Source organism: Musa acuminata, chromosome BXJ2-6 (assembly GCF_036884655.1).
Source record: "Musa acuminata AAA Group cultivar baxijiao chromosome BXJ2-6, Cavendish_Baxijiao_AAA, whole genome shotgun sequence".
Taxonomy (NCBI): Eukaryota; Viridiplantae; Streptophyta; class Magnoliopsida; order Zingiberales; family Musaceae; genus Musa; species Musa acuminata.
In genome coordinates, this window is record NC_088343.1 from 30,525,215 (window position 1) to 30,544,831 (window position 19,617).

The 19,617-nt window shown below is 38.2% G+C and overlaps 1 protein-coding gene across 7 annotated transcripts; it reads right to left on the reverse strand.

Annotated features, from left to right (window-relative positions):
* Positions 1–7,463: 7,463 nt before the first annotated feature.
* On the reverse strand, positions 7,464–19,327 carry LOC135585704 (uncharacterized). Of its 7 annotated transcripts, none has more exons than XR_010487932.1 (9): positions 19,158–19,327; positions 18,964–19,046; positions 15,038–15,182; positions 12,757–14,694; positions 12,507–12,596; positions 9,841–9,928; positions 9,575–9,714; positions 9,077–9,134; positions 7,464–7,833 (listed from the first exon to the last, which is right to left on the reverse strand). XR_010487932.1 is itself a non-coding variant. In XM_065113473.1 (9 exons), exons 1-9 carry the CDS (start codon positions 19,275–19,277, stop codon positions 7,784–7,786), a joined length of 2,628 nt encoding a protein of 875 aa, XP_064969545.1. In that variant the 5' UTR covers positions 19,278–19,326; the 3' UTR covers positions 7,464–7,783. The 7 variants fall into 7 exon arrangements, 5 of the variants coding, with proteins under 5 accessions (XP_064969545.1, XP_064969548.1, XP_064969544.1 ...); XM_065113473.1 differs by having other exon boundaries at positions 9,659–9,714; positions 19,158–19,326; XR_010487933.1 differs by having other exon boundaries at positions 7,799–7,833; positions 9,659–9,714; positions 12,520–12,596.
* Positions 19,328–19,617: the final 290 nt, after the last annotated feature.

The window sequence follows — 19,617 nt, forward strand, 5'->3', positions numbered from 1 at the left end:
TCGTAGCAACAAAGAGAGAAGAACAAGGCAGAAAAACAAGAGAAAGAAAGGGAAGAAGACAAGGACAACGCAGAGAGAGTGTTCTCAATCATCTAGCAGTGTTCTCATCTCAGTTTAGATCAAATCTACAGTAGACTCTTGCTGTGATTACTTGGGGAGGTTTTAGATATTGTGGGCAATGATGTGATCCTTGTATCCCAGTTATTCTCTTATGGTTGTTGCTAGGGTTTTGGGCAAGAGATTGAGATTTGTATATTCATTATTCTCATAGTGGATTATCTCTAGTTTGCCCCGTGGGTTTTACCCTTCACATTGAAGGGGTTTTCCACATATATCTTGGTGTTCTGTTTGATTGTGTTTCCATTTTATTCCGCTGCGTATTATGGTCTTCTAGTATTTGTTCATATACAAAGGTTATTCCTCTCTATATCCCCATCAACTGGTATTAGAGCGGGTTTTTTGGTGATTTAATTTTTGTATTTGAACATGGAGGCCAGTAATGTTTCTCGCATGATTAGTTTGAATGGAAACAATTGGATGATATGGAAACCAAGAATGGAAGATCTCCTGTATTGCAAAGATTTGTATGGACCTTTGCAAGGGGATATGCAAAACCTACAACTATGACAGATGATGAGTGGAAGAGGTTAGATCGAAAAACAATTGGGTTTATTAGACAATGGCTTGATGATAGTGTCTTTCACCATGTTTCTACTGAAATTTCTGCATATTCTCTTTGGAAAAAATTGGAAAGTCTCTATGAAAGAAAAACAACTGGCAACAAAGCTTTTTTGATCAGAAAACTTGTGAACCTAAAATATAGAGAGGGTGCTTCTATTGCTGAGCATTTGAATGAAATGCAGAGTATTACTAACCAGTTATCCTCTATGAAAATGTCTCTTGATGATGAGTTGCAGGCATTGTTACTTCTCAGTTCATTACCAAAAAGTTGGGAGACACTGGTGGTTTCCCTTAGTAATTCTGCGCCAGATGGTATTGTCACTATGAGTCAAGTAACAAGCAGTTTGTTGAATGAGGAGTTGAGAAGAAAGAGTTCGACAACATCTCAGAATGATTCACAAGCACTTATCTCAGAGAACAGAGGAAGGTCAAAGTCTAGAAGCAGTTCACGTATGGGTAGGAGCAAGTCAAGATCAAGAAAAGATATTGTTTGCTATAACTGTGGTGAGAAAGGACATTACAAGAACCAATGTAAGCAACCTAAGAAGAACAAGAAAAAGGGAAAAAAAGTGGAGTCTACTGAGTCAAAGGATAATACTACAACTGTAGAGTGGTGATTATTTGATTTTGTCTCCTTCTGATGATATTTTTTTTTTTGTGTGTCAGGATCTTGAGTGGGTGATTGACACAGGTGCTTCTTATCATGCTACACCTCGGAGAGAGTTTTTTGCTACATATAGGTCTGGAAACTTTGGTGTTGTCAAGATGGGCAACTATGGCACAATAGACATCATTGGCATGGGTGATATCCATTTAAAGACCAACCTTGGCTGCAAGTTGGTACTTAAGGATGTGAGGCATGTGGTTGACTTGAGGCTGAATTTAATTTCAGTTGGAAGACTAGATGATGAAGAGTATGAAAGCAGATTTCACAGAGGGCAATGGAAGCTCAGTAAGGGTTCTCTTGTTATAGCTAGTGGAAAGAAATGTCATACTTTGTACAAGTTGCAGGCTAAAGCTTATGGTGAGCAGTTAAATGCTACAGAGAAAGACTTCAGTATGGAGTTGTGGCATAGGCGATTGGGACACATGAGCGAGAAGGGGCTGCAAGCTTTTTCCAAGAGAGAGGTATTACCAGATCTCAGAGGTATACATATGAACCTTTGTATTGATTGTTTGGCTGGTAAACAACATAGAGTTTCATTTGCTAGTGCTGCTTTGTCTAGAAAAATGCATGCCTTAGACCGTGTTTATACAGATGTATGTGGTCCTTTGAGGACAAAAACTCCTGGTGGATCTGTTGATGTTCTTGGTATAAGTGGTGCACTTTATTTTGTCACTTTTATAGATGATTTTTCCAGGAAAGTTTGGGCTTATGCTTTGAAGACCAAAGATCAAGTTTTTAATGTCTTCAAAGAGTTTCATGCTAGGGTTGAAAGGGAGACAGAAAGGAAATTGAAATGCATAAGATCAGATAATGGTGGTGAGTATACGGGATTGTTTAATGACTATTGCAGGTCACATGGGATCCAACATGAGATGACAGTTCCTGGTACACCTCAGCATAATGCAATTGCAGAGAGGATGAACCGCACCATCATGGAAAAGATCAGATGTATGCTTTCATAGACCAAGCTACCCAAAAGGTTTTGGGATGAGGCTTTGAGGACTGCAGTTGATGTGATCAACTTATCACCATGTCAGCCCTAGATGGTGATGTTGCAGAGCATGTATGGTCAGGGAAAGATGTTTCCTACAGGCATTTGAGAGTGTTTGGTTGTCGCGCATTTGCACATATTCCAGACAATGAGAGGTCCAAGCTGGATGGTAAGTCTAAAGAATGTATTTTTCTTGGTTACTCACATGATCAGTTTGGTTACAGGCTTTGGGATCCAGAAAAGCAGAAGGTGTTCAGGAGTAGAGATGTGGTCTTCTTTGAGGATCAAACCTTTGAGGATTTGAAGAAGAAGGCACCAGCCAAGACTTCTACAGAAGGATTAGCAGATTGTGACCCAGTTATTCCTCCAGTATATCAGGGTGATGGGGGAGATGTGCAGGAAAATAGTGTAGAGCCTGATGTTGATTTACCTGTAGGACATGTTGAGCAAGAAGAAGTAGGAGAGCAAGTTCCCGTAGAACCTTAGTTGAGAAGATCTTCTAGACAACGTCAACCTTCCAGAAGATACTCTACAGATGAGTATGTGATGCTTACTAATGCAGGTGAACCAGAGAGTTACCAGGAAGCAGTTGAGAGTGAGCAGAAAGAGAAGTGGTTAGTTGCTATGTAGGAAGAGATGGATGCTCTTCGGAAGAACCACACTTATGATTTGGTGTTGCTACCAAATGGAATGAAGGCCTTGAAGAACAAGTGGGTTTTTAGGTTGAAGACTCAAGAATATTGTTCTCAACCAAAGTATAAAGCTAGATTGGTTGTGAAAGGCTTTGGTCAAAAGAAAGGTATTGACTTTGAAGAGATATTTTCTCCTATTGTTAAAATATCTTCTATTCGTGTTGCTCTTGGTATTGCTGCTAGCCAGGACTTGGAGGTTGAGTAGTTAGATGTGAAGACAACTTTCCTTCATGGTGATTTGGAGGAGGAAATTTATATAGAGCAACCAGAAGGCTTCAAAGTCAAAGGTAAAGATAATTTTGTCTACAAGTTAAAGAAGAGCTTGTATGGGCTAAAGCAAGCTCCAAGATAGTGGTACAGAAAGTTTGATTCATTTATGACAGAAAATTGATACAAAAGAACGGCTTCAGATCATTATGTGTACATTAAATGGTTTGGTGAGGATTTTATTATTCTCTTACTTTATGTTGATGACATACTTATTCTTGGGAAAGATATGTCTAAAATTGACAGGTTGAAGAAGGAACTGAGTGAGTCTTTTGCAATGAAGGACATCGGGCCAGCAAAGCAAATACTAGGCATGCAGATTTCTCGTTACAGGAAAAATAAGAAGATTTGGTTATCACAGAAGAAATACATCGAGAAGGTATTGGAAAGATTCAGTATGAGCAATGCAAAACCAGTTGGTTCTCCTCTTGCAGGTCACTTCAAGTTGTGCTCAGAACAGAGTCCGTCAAGTGATGAGAAGGAGAAAATGCAAAAGATTCCTTATGCTTCAGCAGTTGGAAGTTTAATGTATGCAATGGTATGTACGAGGTCGGACATCGCATATGCAGTGGGTATTACTAGCAGATTTCTTACAAATCCAGGCAAAGAGCATTGGGCAGTAGTGAAGTGGATTTTTAGATATCTCAGATGGAGCTCTAAGGTTTGTTTAAGCTTTGGAGGTGGACCACATGTGTTGACAAGTTACACAGATGCAGATATGGCAAGAGATATAGATACGAGAAAATCTACTTTAGGTTATGTACTTACTTTTGCAGGGGGAGCTGTGTCATGGCAATCCAAGTTACAAAGGTGTATTGCTCTCTCCACCACAGAAGCAGAATATATTGCTGCTATAGAGGTATGCAAAGAAATGTTATGGATGAAAGAATTCTTACAAGAATTGGGGCTGAAACAGGAAAATTATGTGGAGTATTGTGACAGCCAGAGTGTCATCCATTTGTGTAAGAACCCAATGTTTCATTCCAAGTCAAAGCATATAGATGTCAGATACCACTGGATTCGAAATGTATTTGAAGAGAAGCAGTCGCAGATTCAGAAAATTCATACAGATGACAACGGAGCAGACATGTTGACGAAGACCTTACCAAAAGAAAGACAGGAGATATGCCGACAGTTGGTCAGCATTGCTTAATATTGAGGAGTCATGGGACAGCCTCCCTTATGGGCTAAAGGGGGAGGTTGTTGGGCTGGCAGCCCAAAGTGGGTTCAGCCCATGGTGAGCTTTATCAGCCCACAACCCACACCCCTTTGACCTAACCCTAGATCAATATAAGGGGGGTGTGGGGGCTGCGTTTTAGACGCAGAAAAGAGGCAGAAAAAGGTAGCAACGTGGACAGCAACGTTGACATCCTCGTAGCAATAAAGAGAGAAGAACAAGACAGAAAAACAAGAGAAAGAAAGGGAAGAAGACAAGGACAACGCAGAGAGACTATTCTCAATCATCTAGCAGTGTTCTCATCTCAGGTTAGATCAAATCTACAGTAGACTCTTGCTGTGATTACTTGGGGAGGTTTTAGATATTATGGGCAGTGACGTGATCCTTGTATCCCAGTTATTCTCTTGTGGTTGTTGCTAGGGTTTTGGGCAAGAGATTGAGATTTGTATATTCATTATTCTCATAGTGGATTATCTCTAGTTTGCCCCGTGATTTTTACCCTTCATATTGAAGGGGTTTTCTATGTATATCTTGGTGTTCTGTTTGATTGTGTTTCCATTTTATTCCGCTACGTATTATGGCCTTCTAGTATTTGTTCATATACAAAGATTATTCCTCTTTATATCCCCATCAATGTGGAAATGGTTCCGGATGTCGCTTGGCAAGGCAAAGTTAGTTAGGGTACACCGTCGCTGGGCCACTCGAGCTCCCCGTGGTCCAAAGTCACCAAACGCTTTGCTGTTACGATGCTGACTGGGCCCAACAAACGCTTGGGACTACGCTGTAGGCTTGGAGCTCGTTACAGTAGCCATGGTTGTGGCTGGAAGTAGGGAAGCTACCGTCGTACGGCCGATTGTGGTCGGCGGCCAAGAACCGGTACTCATCCCAATTCTTTCGTCCCTAGAGGAGGATTGTTAAAGAAGAACTGGAATTGATGCAGTTCAAAGAGCAATGGCAAAGAGCAATCGGCGACCAGAGAAGGCGGCAACACTCGCCACCTCGTACGCCAACTACTACCGCAGGAAGGCTTCTACGGCAACTGCGTGTACCCCATGGAATCCAGATGACCGTCGGGACCACGCAAGGAGAAGATGTCCGCCAAGCTCTTGATAGTCATAGCCGCAGTCGCTCGACCCAAGGTGAGGCGAGCGGCGGTGGACTCTGGCCGGGAAGCGATCACGGGGCTGCTACGGGATGGGACACTGCCAACGTCGTCTCCGGCAAGGGCTTGGCTAAGAATGACTGCGGTGGAAGGTGGGATGAGGCGCCCCTATCTCGCTCGAGTGGGATGGGGCGTGAGCGGCTGTAGCGCAATGGGTGCTTGGTGCGGGCGGCGTCGACGGAGGAGATGGAAAGGGGGGCGACAGATCCGCCTAGGAGAAAAGAGGTTGCGGTGGCAGATTGCCTAGGAGAAAAACGGCTGTGGCGTGATGTCGGACAATAAGAAGGAGAGGGAGTTTCTCGGCGTCGACTGGATGGGTGCTGCAAAAGTAGCGATGGCTCCTCATTACTGCTATGATATTTCTAAAGTAATTGGTTGATCGATTGATTGATCGATTCTTTCAGGACCTGGAACTACGTTTTAGGAGCAGAAGCATAATAAAAATATATTCATGACTTATTATCAAAGATAAATATGCATAATACAAAAGAGGTTACAATTCGTGAATCACTCAAACTATGTGATGGCAGTCCTACTACGGACTCAACTCAATACCGACAAGTACTTGGCTCCTTATAGTACTTGGCTCTCACCCGTCCATATATCTTACTTGCAGTCAATAAATTATCTCAATACATGCACCAGTCTTCTGCTATGTATTGGTCTACGGTTAAACGAATTTTGCGATATCTTAAAGGGACCCTCAATCATGATCTTTTTCTCCATAAACACACTTCATTTCATCTTCATGCTTTTGCTGATGCTGATTGAGCAGGAAAATTTGATGACAGAACCTCCATGTTATGGTATGTCGTCTTTCTTAGGTCCAATCCAATTAGTTGGAGTTCTAAGAAGCAAAAGACAATCGCCCGGTCTACAACTAAAGCTGAATATCGTGTCATCACTACCGTTGCTGCTAAACTCAATTGGGTTACAAATCTCCTCAAGGAACTCAAAGTCAGCTCTATCTTTACTCCTACAATATATTGTGACAATGTTGGAGCTACCTACTTATGTGTCAATCCAGTGTTCCACTCATGCACGAAATACATTACCATCGACTTTCACTTCGTACGAGATCAAGTTGTTAGACTCACTCACAAAGCCTCTAGCTTGCAAAATATTTTTGTTGCATCAGTTTAAGATCGGTATCCTTGACAAGAGCTCAATCTTATGGGGGGCATGATAACATAGAGATTTTTTTAACTGCATAGCAGAGATTTCAAGAAATCTCGTTGCTTAATTGAGAAAAATCATCCCTTTCATTTATGTATAAAGAGACACCATAAATAGCCATCATGTATAACTCAATGCATCTATTGAAAGGAGACAATTGGTTGGTGATCTTCCTGCCGTCGAACAAGTTGGTCCGCTCCAAGTAGGATGGTGGTGTTTGCATCAATTGATCGTATTATTAAAACAGTTTTTTTTTTGCTGATGGTGGTGTCTGAGTCGGTGCGCTCCCAGTTGTTTATCTTGAACTATGTTTTTTCTTTTTTTAATGTCTTGAGCAGGATTCTGAATATTAATAAACTGATACGTAATTCTTTGTTCTTAATGTTTGAACTCGTTTTTATTATTTGCACTTGGGTGGACTCAGCTTTCGACAATATGATCTCAGTGACAAGAGACTACAATATCAATGCGGTTATATTTACTTGCCTTCGGTTACAGTAGTGCATCACATGACAACTGGAGTCGCTAATGACTATTGAACATTTTTGTCAATCCAGTCACGCTACTAAAAACGAGTGGGGGAAGGGGATCATGGTTTCTTCGTTGGCAAGTGTTTTGTTTTTTTTTGTGACTGGGAATCACGGTTTTGATGTGTTTGTTAAAGCATAGTTTACTATTTGCTGAACAAGAAAAAAACGAAACTAACGTGGCACCGAAGCTCCCCATTTTTTGCAAATGAGGTATGCCTTGCTTCATGACTGTTGCCGTCGGCGTCTGCGATTCAAAAGGATCTTGTCAGATCAGGGATCATACAACAGTAGATGCAATTTATATGCATCAAAATACCAAGACCGAAAGGGAAAACGGGCCCTCAAATCTGAATTGCCAATTGATGCTCCTACTGGTTCGAGACAGGTGAAGTGTTGCAGGAAAACATAAAGTTGGCTCTTCGGGCCTTTATAACAGAGTGTCAAGTGTTCATAATTTTTTTTCTTCTTTTTGCAGGCTCCGACTTGCTTCCTGCCAGCATGAAAGATATGAGAGAATTAGGGAACAAAGTTAGGTCTTACATCAATTTTCCCACTCAGCACCTATGGTGCTAGGACATCTAAATACTGCAATCTAGCAAAGAATCCATGCTGACGAAGAAAACCGAAAAGATAAAAGAGTTATTCTCATTAAGTATATTTAAAGCAATTTGTGGTCATCATAAAAGATCCATTCCACCAATACAAAATGACCCTCGGATACATTAGAGCAGAGTAAACATCCAGTCTGTTCAAATTGAACATGATCCATTTATAACTAAAGCATTCAATGTGGCCACATGACTGTATTGCAAGAAACCTCGTATCATCCAGCTAATAAGTTCTCATGACTGACAAATATTAAACACGTGGTGCCAGACATGACAAGTGCTACGATTCAACTCTACCCAAGTAAAAGGTTAAATACCTTTCCTTCTATTTTAAGTCTTGAATAGACAATTTTAATCATCTGCATAGTTCAAGACAATTGCAAAATGGTTTCACATGCAACACAACATATGGAGATGCTATGAACACCAATGCTATTTCCAAGATGAAACAGTATCCAATACTTCCAGTCTGTCAAAGACCCAAAAAATTTATAAGAAATCTTCCAATATAAAAAAGTGTTCAGTTTTCACTTGTGTTAACCATGGTCAATAGTCTAGACTGAGAGTAGTGCCAAACCATTCTCATCAATCTTATCCAACACTTGAAATATTATCTATATTAATTTCTTAAAGGAAAAAAAATTCAGTTTTGAAGATATATTGACCACCTACCATATTTTACATCAGTTATGGCTCTACATATATGCAGAATAACCAGACAACCTATTGAGTATTAACTTGTTTGGATGATATCCATGCACAGGTGGAATAATGCAAAACTAGCTTCTGGCAACAAAGGAAAAATCTACAAGGTAATAAATACAGTGTCCATTTTGGGTTCTTTCATCAACTTGCATATTCTCCATTCCAGCATGTATAAGTGCACACATGATATGGCAAGTGGGGTACTAAAACATGATATAATCATCGAATTTATCATATTAATTCAAGTAAGCAATTTGCTTGTAAGTTTTTTTTCAATCCTGATGAAAGTAATTATAGAAAAGTCAAAAGAATGATCAAATGAGGTGTATAAAAAGGTAAAATGTAACTAAAGGTGGCACAAATATATGCATATTCATTGTTAAATATATAAATTTCAGAAAGTAATACGCATGAACAAACCTTGGCTAGGAGAATTCAGCACATTACGAGCACTCATAATCCCAGTAATTGAACCATCCTGCAAAGAAGCATAAATAAAGTAAAATAAATAATATTTTACAGTATATTCCAAGAACAATTACAGAAGCAACAACCAGCGAATACAAGTCTGCGACCATGTTGGGTCATGGAACAAAATTGTTCAGTTGGAACAAGGATGCTAAACAAGTCATGAGTTGTACCAATGAAGTATTAGAGATGCAACTGAAAGCATGGTAATATGGATTGGATGATGAGCCCACTGAGGGCTAGGATGTGTACTACTATCAAGAAGATAGGTACAAGAACTAAAGAATCATGAATGGAAATGACGAGTGATAATAACACAATTTTCAATGGTGTACAATTAGCCATCTTTTCAAGGAAATGATGAAGAATGATAACAGTGGTGCAGAATAATTTCCTAATTACAGTTGCCACTAAAGAATCATAGAAGTTGACACATTGGTGCATGCATACAATGTTTACTTGGACCTATGGCTGAGCTTGCTTGCACATGCAGCAGGCAGTTGCACCACAATTGAAGTATTAACACTTACATACCGCATCATAGATAATTTGCTGACAACCATTATCTAGGGGTGGAACGATCAATCGGCCTGTGAACAATCCCACATGGCAAGCAAAAAAGCTTCACTTTATTAGATTTCATGCTTGAAATTATAGATCAACCTCAACAATAGGGAATGATGAAACTGAGTTGCACCGCTGTATCAAAACTTTACCTGACCGAGATCTTCTAAAATTAAGAGATTCAGATAAGGCCACAAATGACTTCTTAGCCCTATCCCTGGTAAGTGGTGATTGGTGTACCTAAGAAATGCCCAGACTATGTTTAAGTAAACACATAAAAGGAGATTTTTGCACAACTCAAATGAAAGTCGTGAAACATTTGTAGGGAAAAAGTTGAAGACCGTCAGATGGTTTTAGATAACTAAAACTTGGAACTTCTTTTCAACTATGAAGTGCATGAAATAAAAAAGGTGTCTGGACAGAACTTTTGCATGTATAACAGGACTGTCAAAATGGAAATGATTAAAAAGAATCCACATGCTTCAATACCACAGAAACTGCTTTGTTGGAAGGAAATTTATTCTTCCATTCAACCTTAGGATTCTCATATTATGTTGTACACACTATTAATGATCAAACCCAAAGTAATAATAATTTCATCTCACTCAAAGTAACCTCATAAACATATATATAGACCATATACACAACTAATATTTGGAAAATTAAAGAGTTGTAGGACCAGTGTAGATAGGTCTATATTTAGGTCAAGTCCCAGTTGAGTGACATTTCATTTTAATTTGCATGTTTTTTTAAAATATATTAGGGAGCATTAAAGTCTTATTTTGAGTTTTATTGTTTCTTAAGAATCTTAATTTTTAAAATGGGTATGTGAGTAGGGACAGAATTGTTATGCATTTAACAATCCAATATATGAAGGTTACAATGATCATGTAGGACTTTTTGGATAATATGGATTTCCTAATAAGAAAGGCCATCTCTTCTCTTCACTTTAAAATTATAAATTGATTCAATATTGTCTATAGAACCTACATATACCAAGGCCCTAGGCTGAGAACAAATAGCTTTTTATGATATTTTACTTAATAAAAGATTATACTTATTGTTCTAGCTCTCTTTGGTATCTTCTTCAGTCCCTTTTGTCTGTTTTCTGAAGTTATGTTTTTTGAGAGGAAAAGCAGCTAGCAGCATTCCCTTCTTCTCTCTTCTTCTACTTTCTATTACACATGATCCCACTCCTTTTCACCATAAGGGCCATAACTTCTTAGGTCAGAAGACTTGCAACTAAAGGCCTCATCGTATAGAGTTGAAAGATTATCCTTAATCACCATTAGTCACATGCAAACTGAGTTTCAGTTCTACTAGGTCTAAAACAGGTCTTGAGTAAGGGGTAAATTACTAAGTTTTGTTTTTGTTGTAGGGTCAAGGAACAATGTTTGACAACTGTACAAGGATATAAATTACAGGTCCATGAATATACAGGAGTCATAAAAAGTAATATGGAGAAACAGATGTGCTTATAAGAAGCCTTAAGAACCAGAACTAACTTCACATAGGTGATAATCTAAATTTATAAACAAAGAGTCACTAGTGTTGGATACTTAATCTGGCGTGTGGATACCTGTAAGAGTACACAAAGGGTGAACATGAGAATCCATGCAAGATTACTATCTATCTCAAAAGAAATGGTTAACAGATGGATCAACTAAATACAACCCCAGTTTGTCATCTTCTAAAAGACAAAAAAGCAACAGTGAACTTGAGCATCACATGCACATTTGTTTATGAAATTTTATTAATTCAAAGGAGTACACAGTTTTATCTAAGCCAAAAGGAATGAAAGAAGGTAAGGACCTTTCATGGAAGTCAGAAGGGTAGATCATTGGCATAATCACTGGTCGAGGAAGAGAATAGTTATCATTTTTAATATTCTATTTTATAATTCTTAATTCATTAAGAAATTCATGACCACATTAAAAGAATCAATACCTTTTTTGACAATTTGACCCAATGTCACATGGTACATGTTTGTACATATAGCTAAATATGAACCATTCCACCTAAAAAGAGGAACAAATGTTTACCAAATGCAATACATGTCAGCACAGTAACAGTGCACATTAGAAATACCAATCATCAACTTGCATATCACCTTGAATTTAGATTTGGGTACACACGTGATCTAACTTTTTGGAACATCTAAACCACCTCAGGCAATATTTCCTATTTCTTGAGTACCACCAACTTATAATATCAAGAGTGAGCAAAATGTAAAATGTCGAAACGAAAAAAAAAACAATAGAGATACCATGATGAAAATACATCAAAAATTCTCAAAATAAAAAATCCAATATATTACCTAAGTTTGATCTAACCCTAACATAAGAAAAAACACGGCAAAAAAAGACTAGAATAGAACTCAACCACTACTTGTCCTGCATCACTTAATGATTCTCAAAAATCAAATTGCTTGAACCATATAAAGCTGGTTTTTCTGTTTATGCCTAGTTTTCAAGAGATTTTGAAGAAGCTGGTATAACTAATTTCAGAACACAAACAAGGCAGTTTACTCATTTAGATAAGTTCCATGTTTCACAGCAACTAGATATTTAGTAAAAACTCTTCAAATGTATTAGAACTCAGTGATGAGAGTATTCATTTAACAACCGGTCCATATTTCAAAGAGTACGACAGTAATTAATGACAATCACGATCTAAATGACTTAAAGCTACTCACAGCAAAGTATTGTCATATTAAATACTCTTGAAAAGAGTTTTTACCAACTAAAATACAGTTTAGTAAACTCAAACATGAAACCAATGAGAGTATCAAACAAAATAAATTAAACTGATGACTTACATATGAGACTTGCCTCAACATTTTCCTCCTCCTAGAAGTATGTGATCCCTTAATTTTGTTAGACTCCTCTGCTACTGAAACTTTAGGAACCTTAAGCAGTTTAACATCAAATAGAACAAATGAGGATGATCACTAAACACTACATATTTTTTATTTTATGTTGCTAATGTTCTCAACACAAATGGTAAATAAGAAGAAAAATGGACTCAATGAAAAAAGTGGCATAAATGGCACTATATAAAAGACTTACATCTTGGTTATTCATTTTGTCTATTAACGTCTTGTAAATCATTTCCAATGATTTATCTTCACTAGAGTAATTCATGACTGGAATATCTGATTGAACTGCATATTTTGTTGAATATCTAGGAGATCCATTTGAATGACTATTATTCTCCATAGCAATGTGATCAACAGCAAGTCCATTTTGTTTTTCCAATTCCTTGGTGGCAGCATGACTCGATAAAAGCGATGACTGCAATCTGCATTTTAAAGGGTCAGCACCTACTTCCTGTTTGAATGAGTCAAAAGTACAAATCTGAGAAACATCAGTGGGATCCTGAGCAGGACTGCCAGTCGATGCATCCTTATTGTCACCTTTCACAGAGGCATGGTATTCAGAAGTATGTTTGAAACCTTTCTCCTCAGAGTTAAGATGATTTGGCTTGGTCTCTCCTGTCTCCAGCTTAGTGCTTGCAACTTCATAGTTTTTAGAAACTCTTTTGACTTTCATTTTAGATGAGAACACTGATTTGCCTTTTAAGCCCTCTGACCTAGAAACAGAAGCAGGTATGCCGAGTGTAACTCCACCACGTTTACAAGTACCACTTACATACGGATAGTTATGACCCTTAACAGCTGATGACTGCTCTTCAGTTCCAGTGGATGTAGTTTTGCCTGTTAATTTATCTTCAGCTAATGGCATCATTTCTGCAGAAGCGGAGAAGTGCACAAAATCTTTTTCGCCAATGCACTCAGTACAGTCCTGATTTTGTTTCTGAATGCTATCCTTCTTTATTTCTTTTTCTTCAATAACCTTCACTAAAGGTTCCTTTTGACAGCACATGTCCATTTCTGAATCTCCAGTTAGTCCAATATCAACTGTTGAACACATCTGAGTAGTAGGATTCTCAACAGAAGGAATATTACAGTTCTTAATCTTCTCTAAGGTATTAAGACACATGCCATTTATCTCGTCTGATGAAGATTCTCCTTCATTACTTGTAGAACAATGTTTAGATATTTTGGAGTGATCAAAGCCATTTAGTTCACCTTCTACATATCTAGTTCCAACACTTCCTTCCTGCCATGTTCCGGCCTTCAATGTTCCTATGACATCAGAAATTTTCAACTTGACATCAATTTTTACGTGAGGTGAATATGCATCTTTGTTGTCCAAATTTGTGGGAATAGGCAAACCATCTGTGTCATTTATTATTGATTTATCGGAATGGCATAGCCTTCCTGCTGTATCATCTCCCAGTTTCTCACTGTAATCAAGATGTGAAACATCTTGTAACAATGGACTATTTGAGATACTACTACGTCCCTCCTCCACTGGGTTATTACGGCCTTCAGCATCTAACTTCTGATCAACAGAAACTTGCAAATGATTAGTACTATTATTGTTAACTGAAATGAAGGAAAATAAATTACTGCATGTCTCCATTTTCCTTGAGTTGTTTGAAGCTGCTTTCTTTCGCATATCTACCAGCTCCTGCTTGCTCACAGTTATTCTATATCCACCACCTTCATTCAAGTTTTTTCTAGAATACTCTTCTTCTTTAGAACAAGTAAGAACCTCAGCATGATGTTCAACTGAACTAGCAGATCCAACAATATTTCCATCATTGTTGTCCATGTTATGCTTACCAAGACCCTCCATCAGATATGATGAAGACTTCTGCATTTCAGATTCTGCTGCACTCATGGAGAGATTTTTCAGATGATCACTGACGTTTGTTGTCAAATTGTCCCCTCCAGAAGTCAAAAAATTTAAGACCCTACATATAGGAAACTCATCCAGAAGAACTGGAAATGTAGAAGCTGTTCTATTAGTTGAGTCTTTGAATGCTTCATCAAGAGAAGACAACTTTCCAGGAGAGGTTGAAGTTGATCTCTTATTAGAATATTCATCAGCATAATGATCCCAGTTATATGGAAATCCAATCAAGAAATGATTGCAGACCTGTAAATACAATGATCTAGAAGGTTTATAGTTGACAAATTTCTTAATGCTAAACTATAGCACTAACTGCGCTGACGGCGGTTTACAAAACCAGGTCATACAAGCCTAATCTTCTCCCAGCTTCTATGTAGTTGTAGATTAATTTTGTATTTTGAATCGGTTTGAAGTCCTTCAAGATGAAGGATTTCTTTCATAACTTATAATTACATAAATAGAACACTTTTCAGAGAACATCGCAAATTCACTAATCAAACAATGGACTATCAGGACTAAATATAAGTGTCTAGCAGAATTTTCACGAATTTACCCAATTATTAGTATAGAAGCAAAAATGATCACACACCTCAAGAGGAAAACCATTATCTTGTGTACGTTCTTTGTTTATCATGCCCTGAACTACAACAGTAACGCCATCTGCTGTCTCAAGAGTATAAGCATCATTCCGTTTAATAATAGGAGCAGAACTGAATAATCTAGTTGCATGTTGCCTGCAGTAAAGTTTCATATAGTAATAAAACCATGACATTTTTAATAACAAAAAATATAACAGAGAAATATATCCTTGAAAAAACATCAAGTTGCAATAAAATGTTCACTTCCATTTTCATGCCACTGGATCAACCAATCATCTCAGTACAAAGTTAATGGCACACGCGTCAAACACAAAAGACCATTCTTCAAAAGGTAATAAAGAAAGCAACATGCAGCAGTAGATGGTGTAACCAAATGCATAAACTTAATCACACAACTATGCATGGATATTTACTTGGGCAAATACCCAAAAAAATCCCCCGTTTTGGGCTTTTCCTGGGAAGTGCCCCCCATTTCTAGAATTCCCATCTTTTTTTGCCTAATACATGAAATACCCCTTATTTGGTAGCCAGTCCCGCCCCTTTTCCCTACAATTCCCTCCCTTTTCCTACATTTTTATATTGTGTTACACAATAAATTCAACAAGTGCTCAGGCACTCACCCAGGCGTGCAGGCAAGGCGAGGCGAGGCAAGGCCCATGCGCCTAAACACAAGGGTTCGAGCGAGCACCTTCAACTAGGCGCCTCTTGACATGCGCCTGGGCCTAAACATTAGGCGGCCCAAGCACTCACTTGGCCTAGATTGACTTTAAATGAGCTTGAGTTGAACCTAAATTAACTGATTTGGTTCAACCAAGTCGGATAACAATCCCCTATCCCTGACCTCCCTTTCTTCGTGTGCCATCCCTCTTCCTTAAACCTAATCGTCACAGCACTTCGTCTGCGTGCAAGGCAATGGGATCAGCTTTTCCGAGTGGGTGTGCAAGCCAATGACCGTCGTTTATGTGCAAGCAGGCGATGCCTCCCCTTGCCAACAGTGGTATCTTCCTCTCTTTCCCTCTCCATCTTTCCATCCCTCTCCACCTTCTGTTGGTGCTAGTCCTCGTGCTCCTATCGAGTTGTCCCTCCATATCTCACGATAGTACCTCCATCTTTTGTCTTTCTCTCACGGCCGTGCTATGTTGTTCCCTCCACCTCCGACAATGTTACGCTCTCTCTCTCTCTCTCTCTCTCTCTCTCTCTCTCTCTCTCTCTCTCTCTCTCTCTCTCCCCCTGCCCACCCCCCGCCCCCCCACCCATGCGTTGTTCCCTTCACCTTCGGCGACGACACCTCTCTCTCTCCCCCAGTGACTCTTGACAACCCCGATGGCTATTGGTATAGACCCCTTCCCCCACTCTCTACTTCACCCTAACAGAATCACCTCCCCTCTCCATTGGCTCTCTCTCTCCCCTCGACACCTCTCTCCATCTCTCACTCTCTCGATGGCTCTCAACATCACCGACGCTCAACGATACCCCCTCCCTCCTCTTCTTCTTTCTCTCTTTGCTTCTTCCCCAACCTCTTTTCATGCTAGCAACTAGCTTTCCCCTCCCGCTAATTGCCTCTCCTTTTCCTATTTCCTTCTCCCCCCAATCAGCCCATCTGCCATTGAAATATGTTAATTATTGAATTTGTCACAGCTAGGATTTTAAATTATCATTGTTAAAATTCTTGTCAAAATTACTGGACTTTTGATGTTAATTTTCTTTTGTTTTGTTATTTTTGTTATTATATTTGGTCAATTTAATACTTTAATGCTTTATAAATGTTAAATGAATTACCAATGTTTTAGTGGTGATATTTTGATTATGAAGTGATATAAAATCTATATTTTGTCTAATTTTTATTTTAATTATTGTCTTTCTCCTTAATTATATTTTTAGATTTTTTATATTGGCAAGCACCTTGCTTCACTCAAGCATTTTAGATCCTCAGTGCTTTTTAACACATAGCGCCTTTGACAACACTGGTGTTATAGTGTTTTCAGCAATAGCAGGAAAACTGTAACACAGTAGAAAACACTGCAACACAATACAAAAGCACTATAACACTGTAACATAGTGTTTTATATAAATTTTGTAAAAAACATGTGTTTACAATATTGTTACACTGCAATCGTTAGTATTTTCAAGTTTCAACAATACTAGGAAAACACTATAACACAGTATAAAAACATTGTAACACTGTGTTTTTTTGTATTGTGTTATAGTTTTCCTTGGTATTGTTCAAAACACTATTACAGTGTTTTTGTATTGCATTATGGTTTTTGTGGTATTGTTGAAAATATTATAATTGATTTGGTTCACCCTATGGACTGATTCATTATAAAAAGAAAATGAAAAGGGAAGGTGACTGGGGTATTCCAAGTATTAGGCAAAAAAGGAACACTGTCTTAAAAATGCAGGGCACTTCCTGTGAAAACCCAAAAGACGGATTGTTTTCGAGAATTCACCCTATTTACTCTCTCACACCAGGTGATAAAATTTACAGCACAGAGAATAGAGTAGTTTCTATGGAGAAGATAAGTAAAAAATAAAAACAAGATTATAAAACTTAACTAATACTTCAAAGAAAAAAAAACTAAGAACATGGAACAATGATGTGGAAGGTATAAAAAAAAGAAACATAACAGTTCAACCATTCATATTATTGGGCCCTTAACTATGTAATAAATTTGAGGCCTAACACTTCAATCATATCATCAAGAAAGAATAATATTCCACTCATTTCTACTAAGCTAAAGTAAACAGATCATTGATATATAATCAGTCACAGAAATGGACATGTCACCTACAGGTAGTAAATCAACCACCTTAAGCTCAATGAACCTCTATGTAGACATTATTTCTCATTCATCCTTGCATCTTGACCATGTAATTTTTATTCTTAAACTCATACCCCACTTTTGTAACATCTGTTGAAATAAGTTTTCGCTTGTTGGGATCTTGTAAAGATGCATTTTTATCTTTCTGCCTCTGTGACACTGCCATCTCAACTACTTCATATGAAGGAACACAACATTAGTGCTTCTTAGACACCATTGCTCTTCAACCTTGTTAATTGTCAAACATCATTCACAAATGACAATGGTCAAAAGCCAGATCTGTATTTGTAGAAGGAATGCAGAGGATGGAGAGGAAGAGAAGAGGGTGGTCGTCCAACAACCTAGAATAAAGTGTTCGCTTCAAGAAATTGCTTGAGAACTTTAGAATCTTGTGCAACTGCTACCTGAGTTTGTTCATGGTAGATGCTCCAAGTTTCACAAAAAACTAACTTCATTTCCTTGATAGATTGTCTTAATATAGTATTTGTTATTCATTTGGCAAATTCTTCACACAAAATTGCACGAGATTGCTGCTAGTGCAGGACCTATAGGAAGGGTCTAGTGTATGGCTTTACCCTTTAAGGTATAGAGGTTTTAGGGAAAAAATTAATACAATATTGTATAGAATTAACGTACATAGTTTTTGCAATTGAAAGATAATACATTTATAATATATTGAAGCAAAGATATGGGCACAGTATATTTATGATCAGCACATGATGTCTACTGAAAAAAAAAACGATGATGTAAACTGAGAAAAAAGCATGATGAATCAGAGCATGAATCATAAGATAATGTCTGCTGAGAAAATTTTTCACATCCTATGAATTGACCACATGAGATAGCATGCAAGATAAGGTGCTTCCAACAAGCATTTCTTGGTGATATATTAAGTGATCAACAAAGATCAAGGAATACACTTGGTTTGAAGAGAAAATGCATGATCTCTCAAAAAAATAAAGGAATACCACCTTAAGAAGGTTCTTGCTGTTCGCGAGCATCTAAGAGAGAGCAACACAAGGGCATTGTTTGCCAATAAGCCACAGCAGCAAACGAAAATAACAGCTCAAAGCATGAACCTCGGAAAGACTCACCTCGTCGTAAACCCTCCGACGGCCAACCTTTTCCCCTCGACCCCGCTTTCCGCTTTAATCAACCACCAATCGAACAGAAAAACCTGTATTCTTCGTGTTCGAGGCACCGAGAAGACATGAGACGTTGATCCACGATCGAAACCCTAAAGCTATTGCATCAAAGGATCAAGATGGAAGGGGAAAAAGAAACACACCGATTTCTTGTCAGCGGGGAAGGAGGGGGGAAAGGGCGTCGCTGATGCGAAGCTGGACGAGGGAGCGACGGAGGGCTTCGCCAAGAAGACCGATGAGCGAACATCCTCCTCCGGGCCCATATCGGCGGAGAAGGGTTTTCTTCGATGGCGAGATGAATCATGTGGGTGATCATCAAGTTAATAGAAATAAAGTGAGTACTATTTACAATTCATTTTTCTATTTATATTTTTTTATTTTCTTTTTTTATTATTTCTAAAATATCATAAATAAATAATCATAATTTTTTTTACTTAATTCCAACAAAATCTTGTTTCAACACAATTTTTTTTTTCCTTCTCATAATTCTTGTTCTACTCCTCCTAATAACCACTCACAAATTAGATTACATATAAAAAAAATATAAATATAGCCTTAACAATTGAGTTTTGTAACTTTTCTTACTAACCTATAAATAGATGA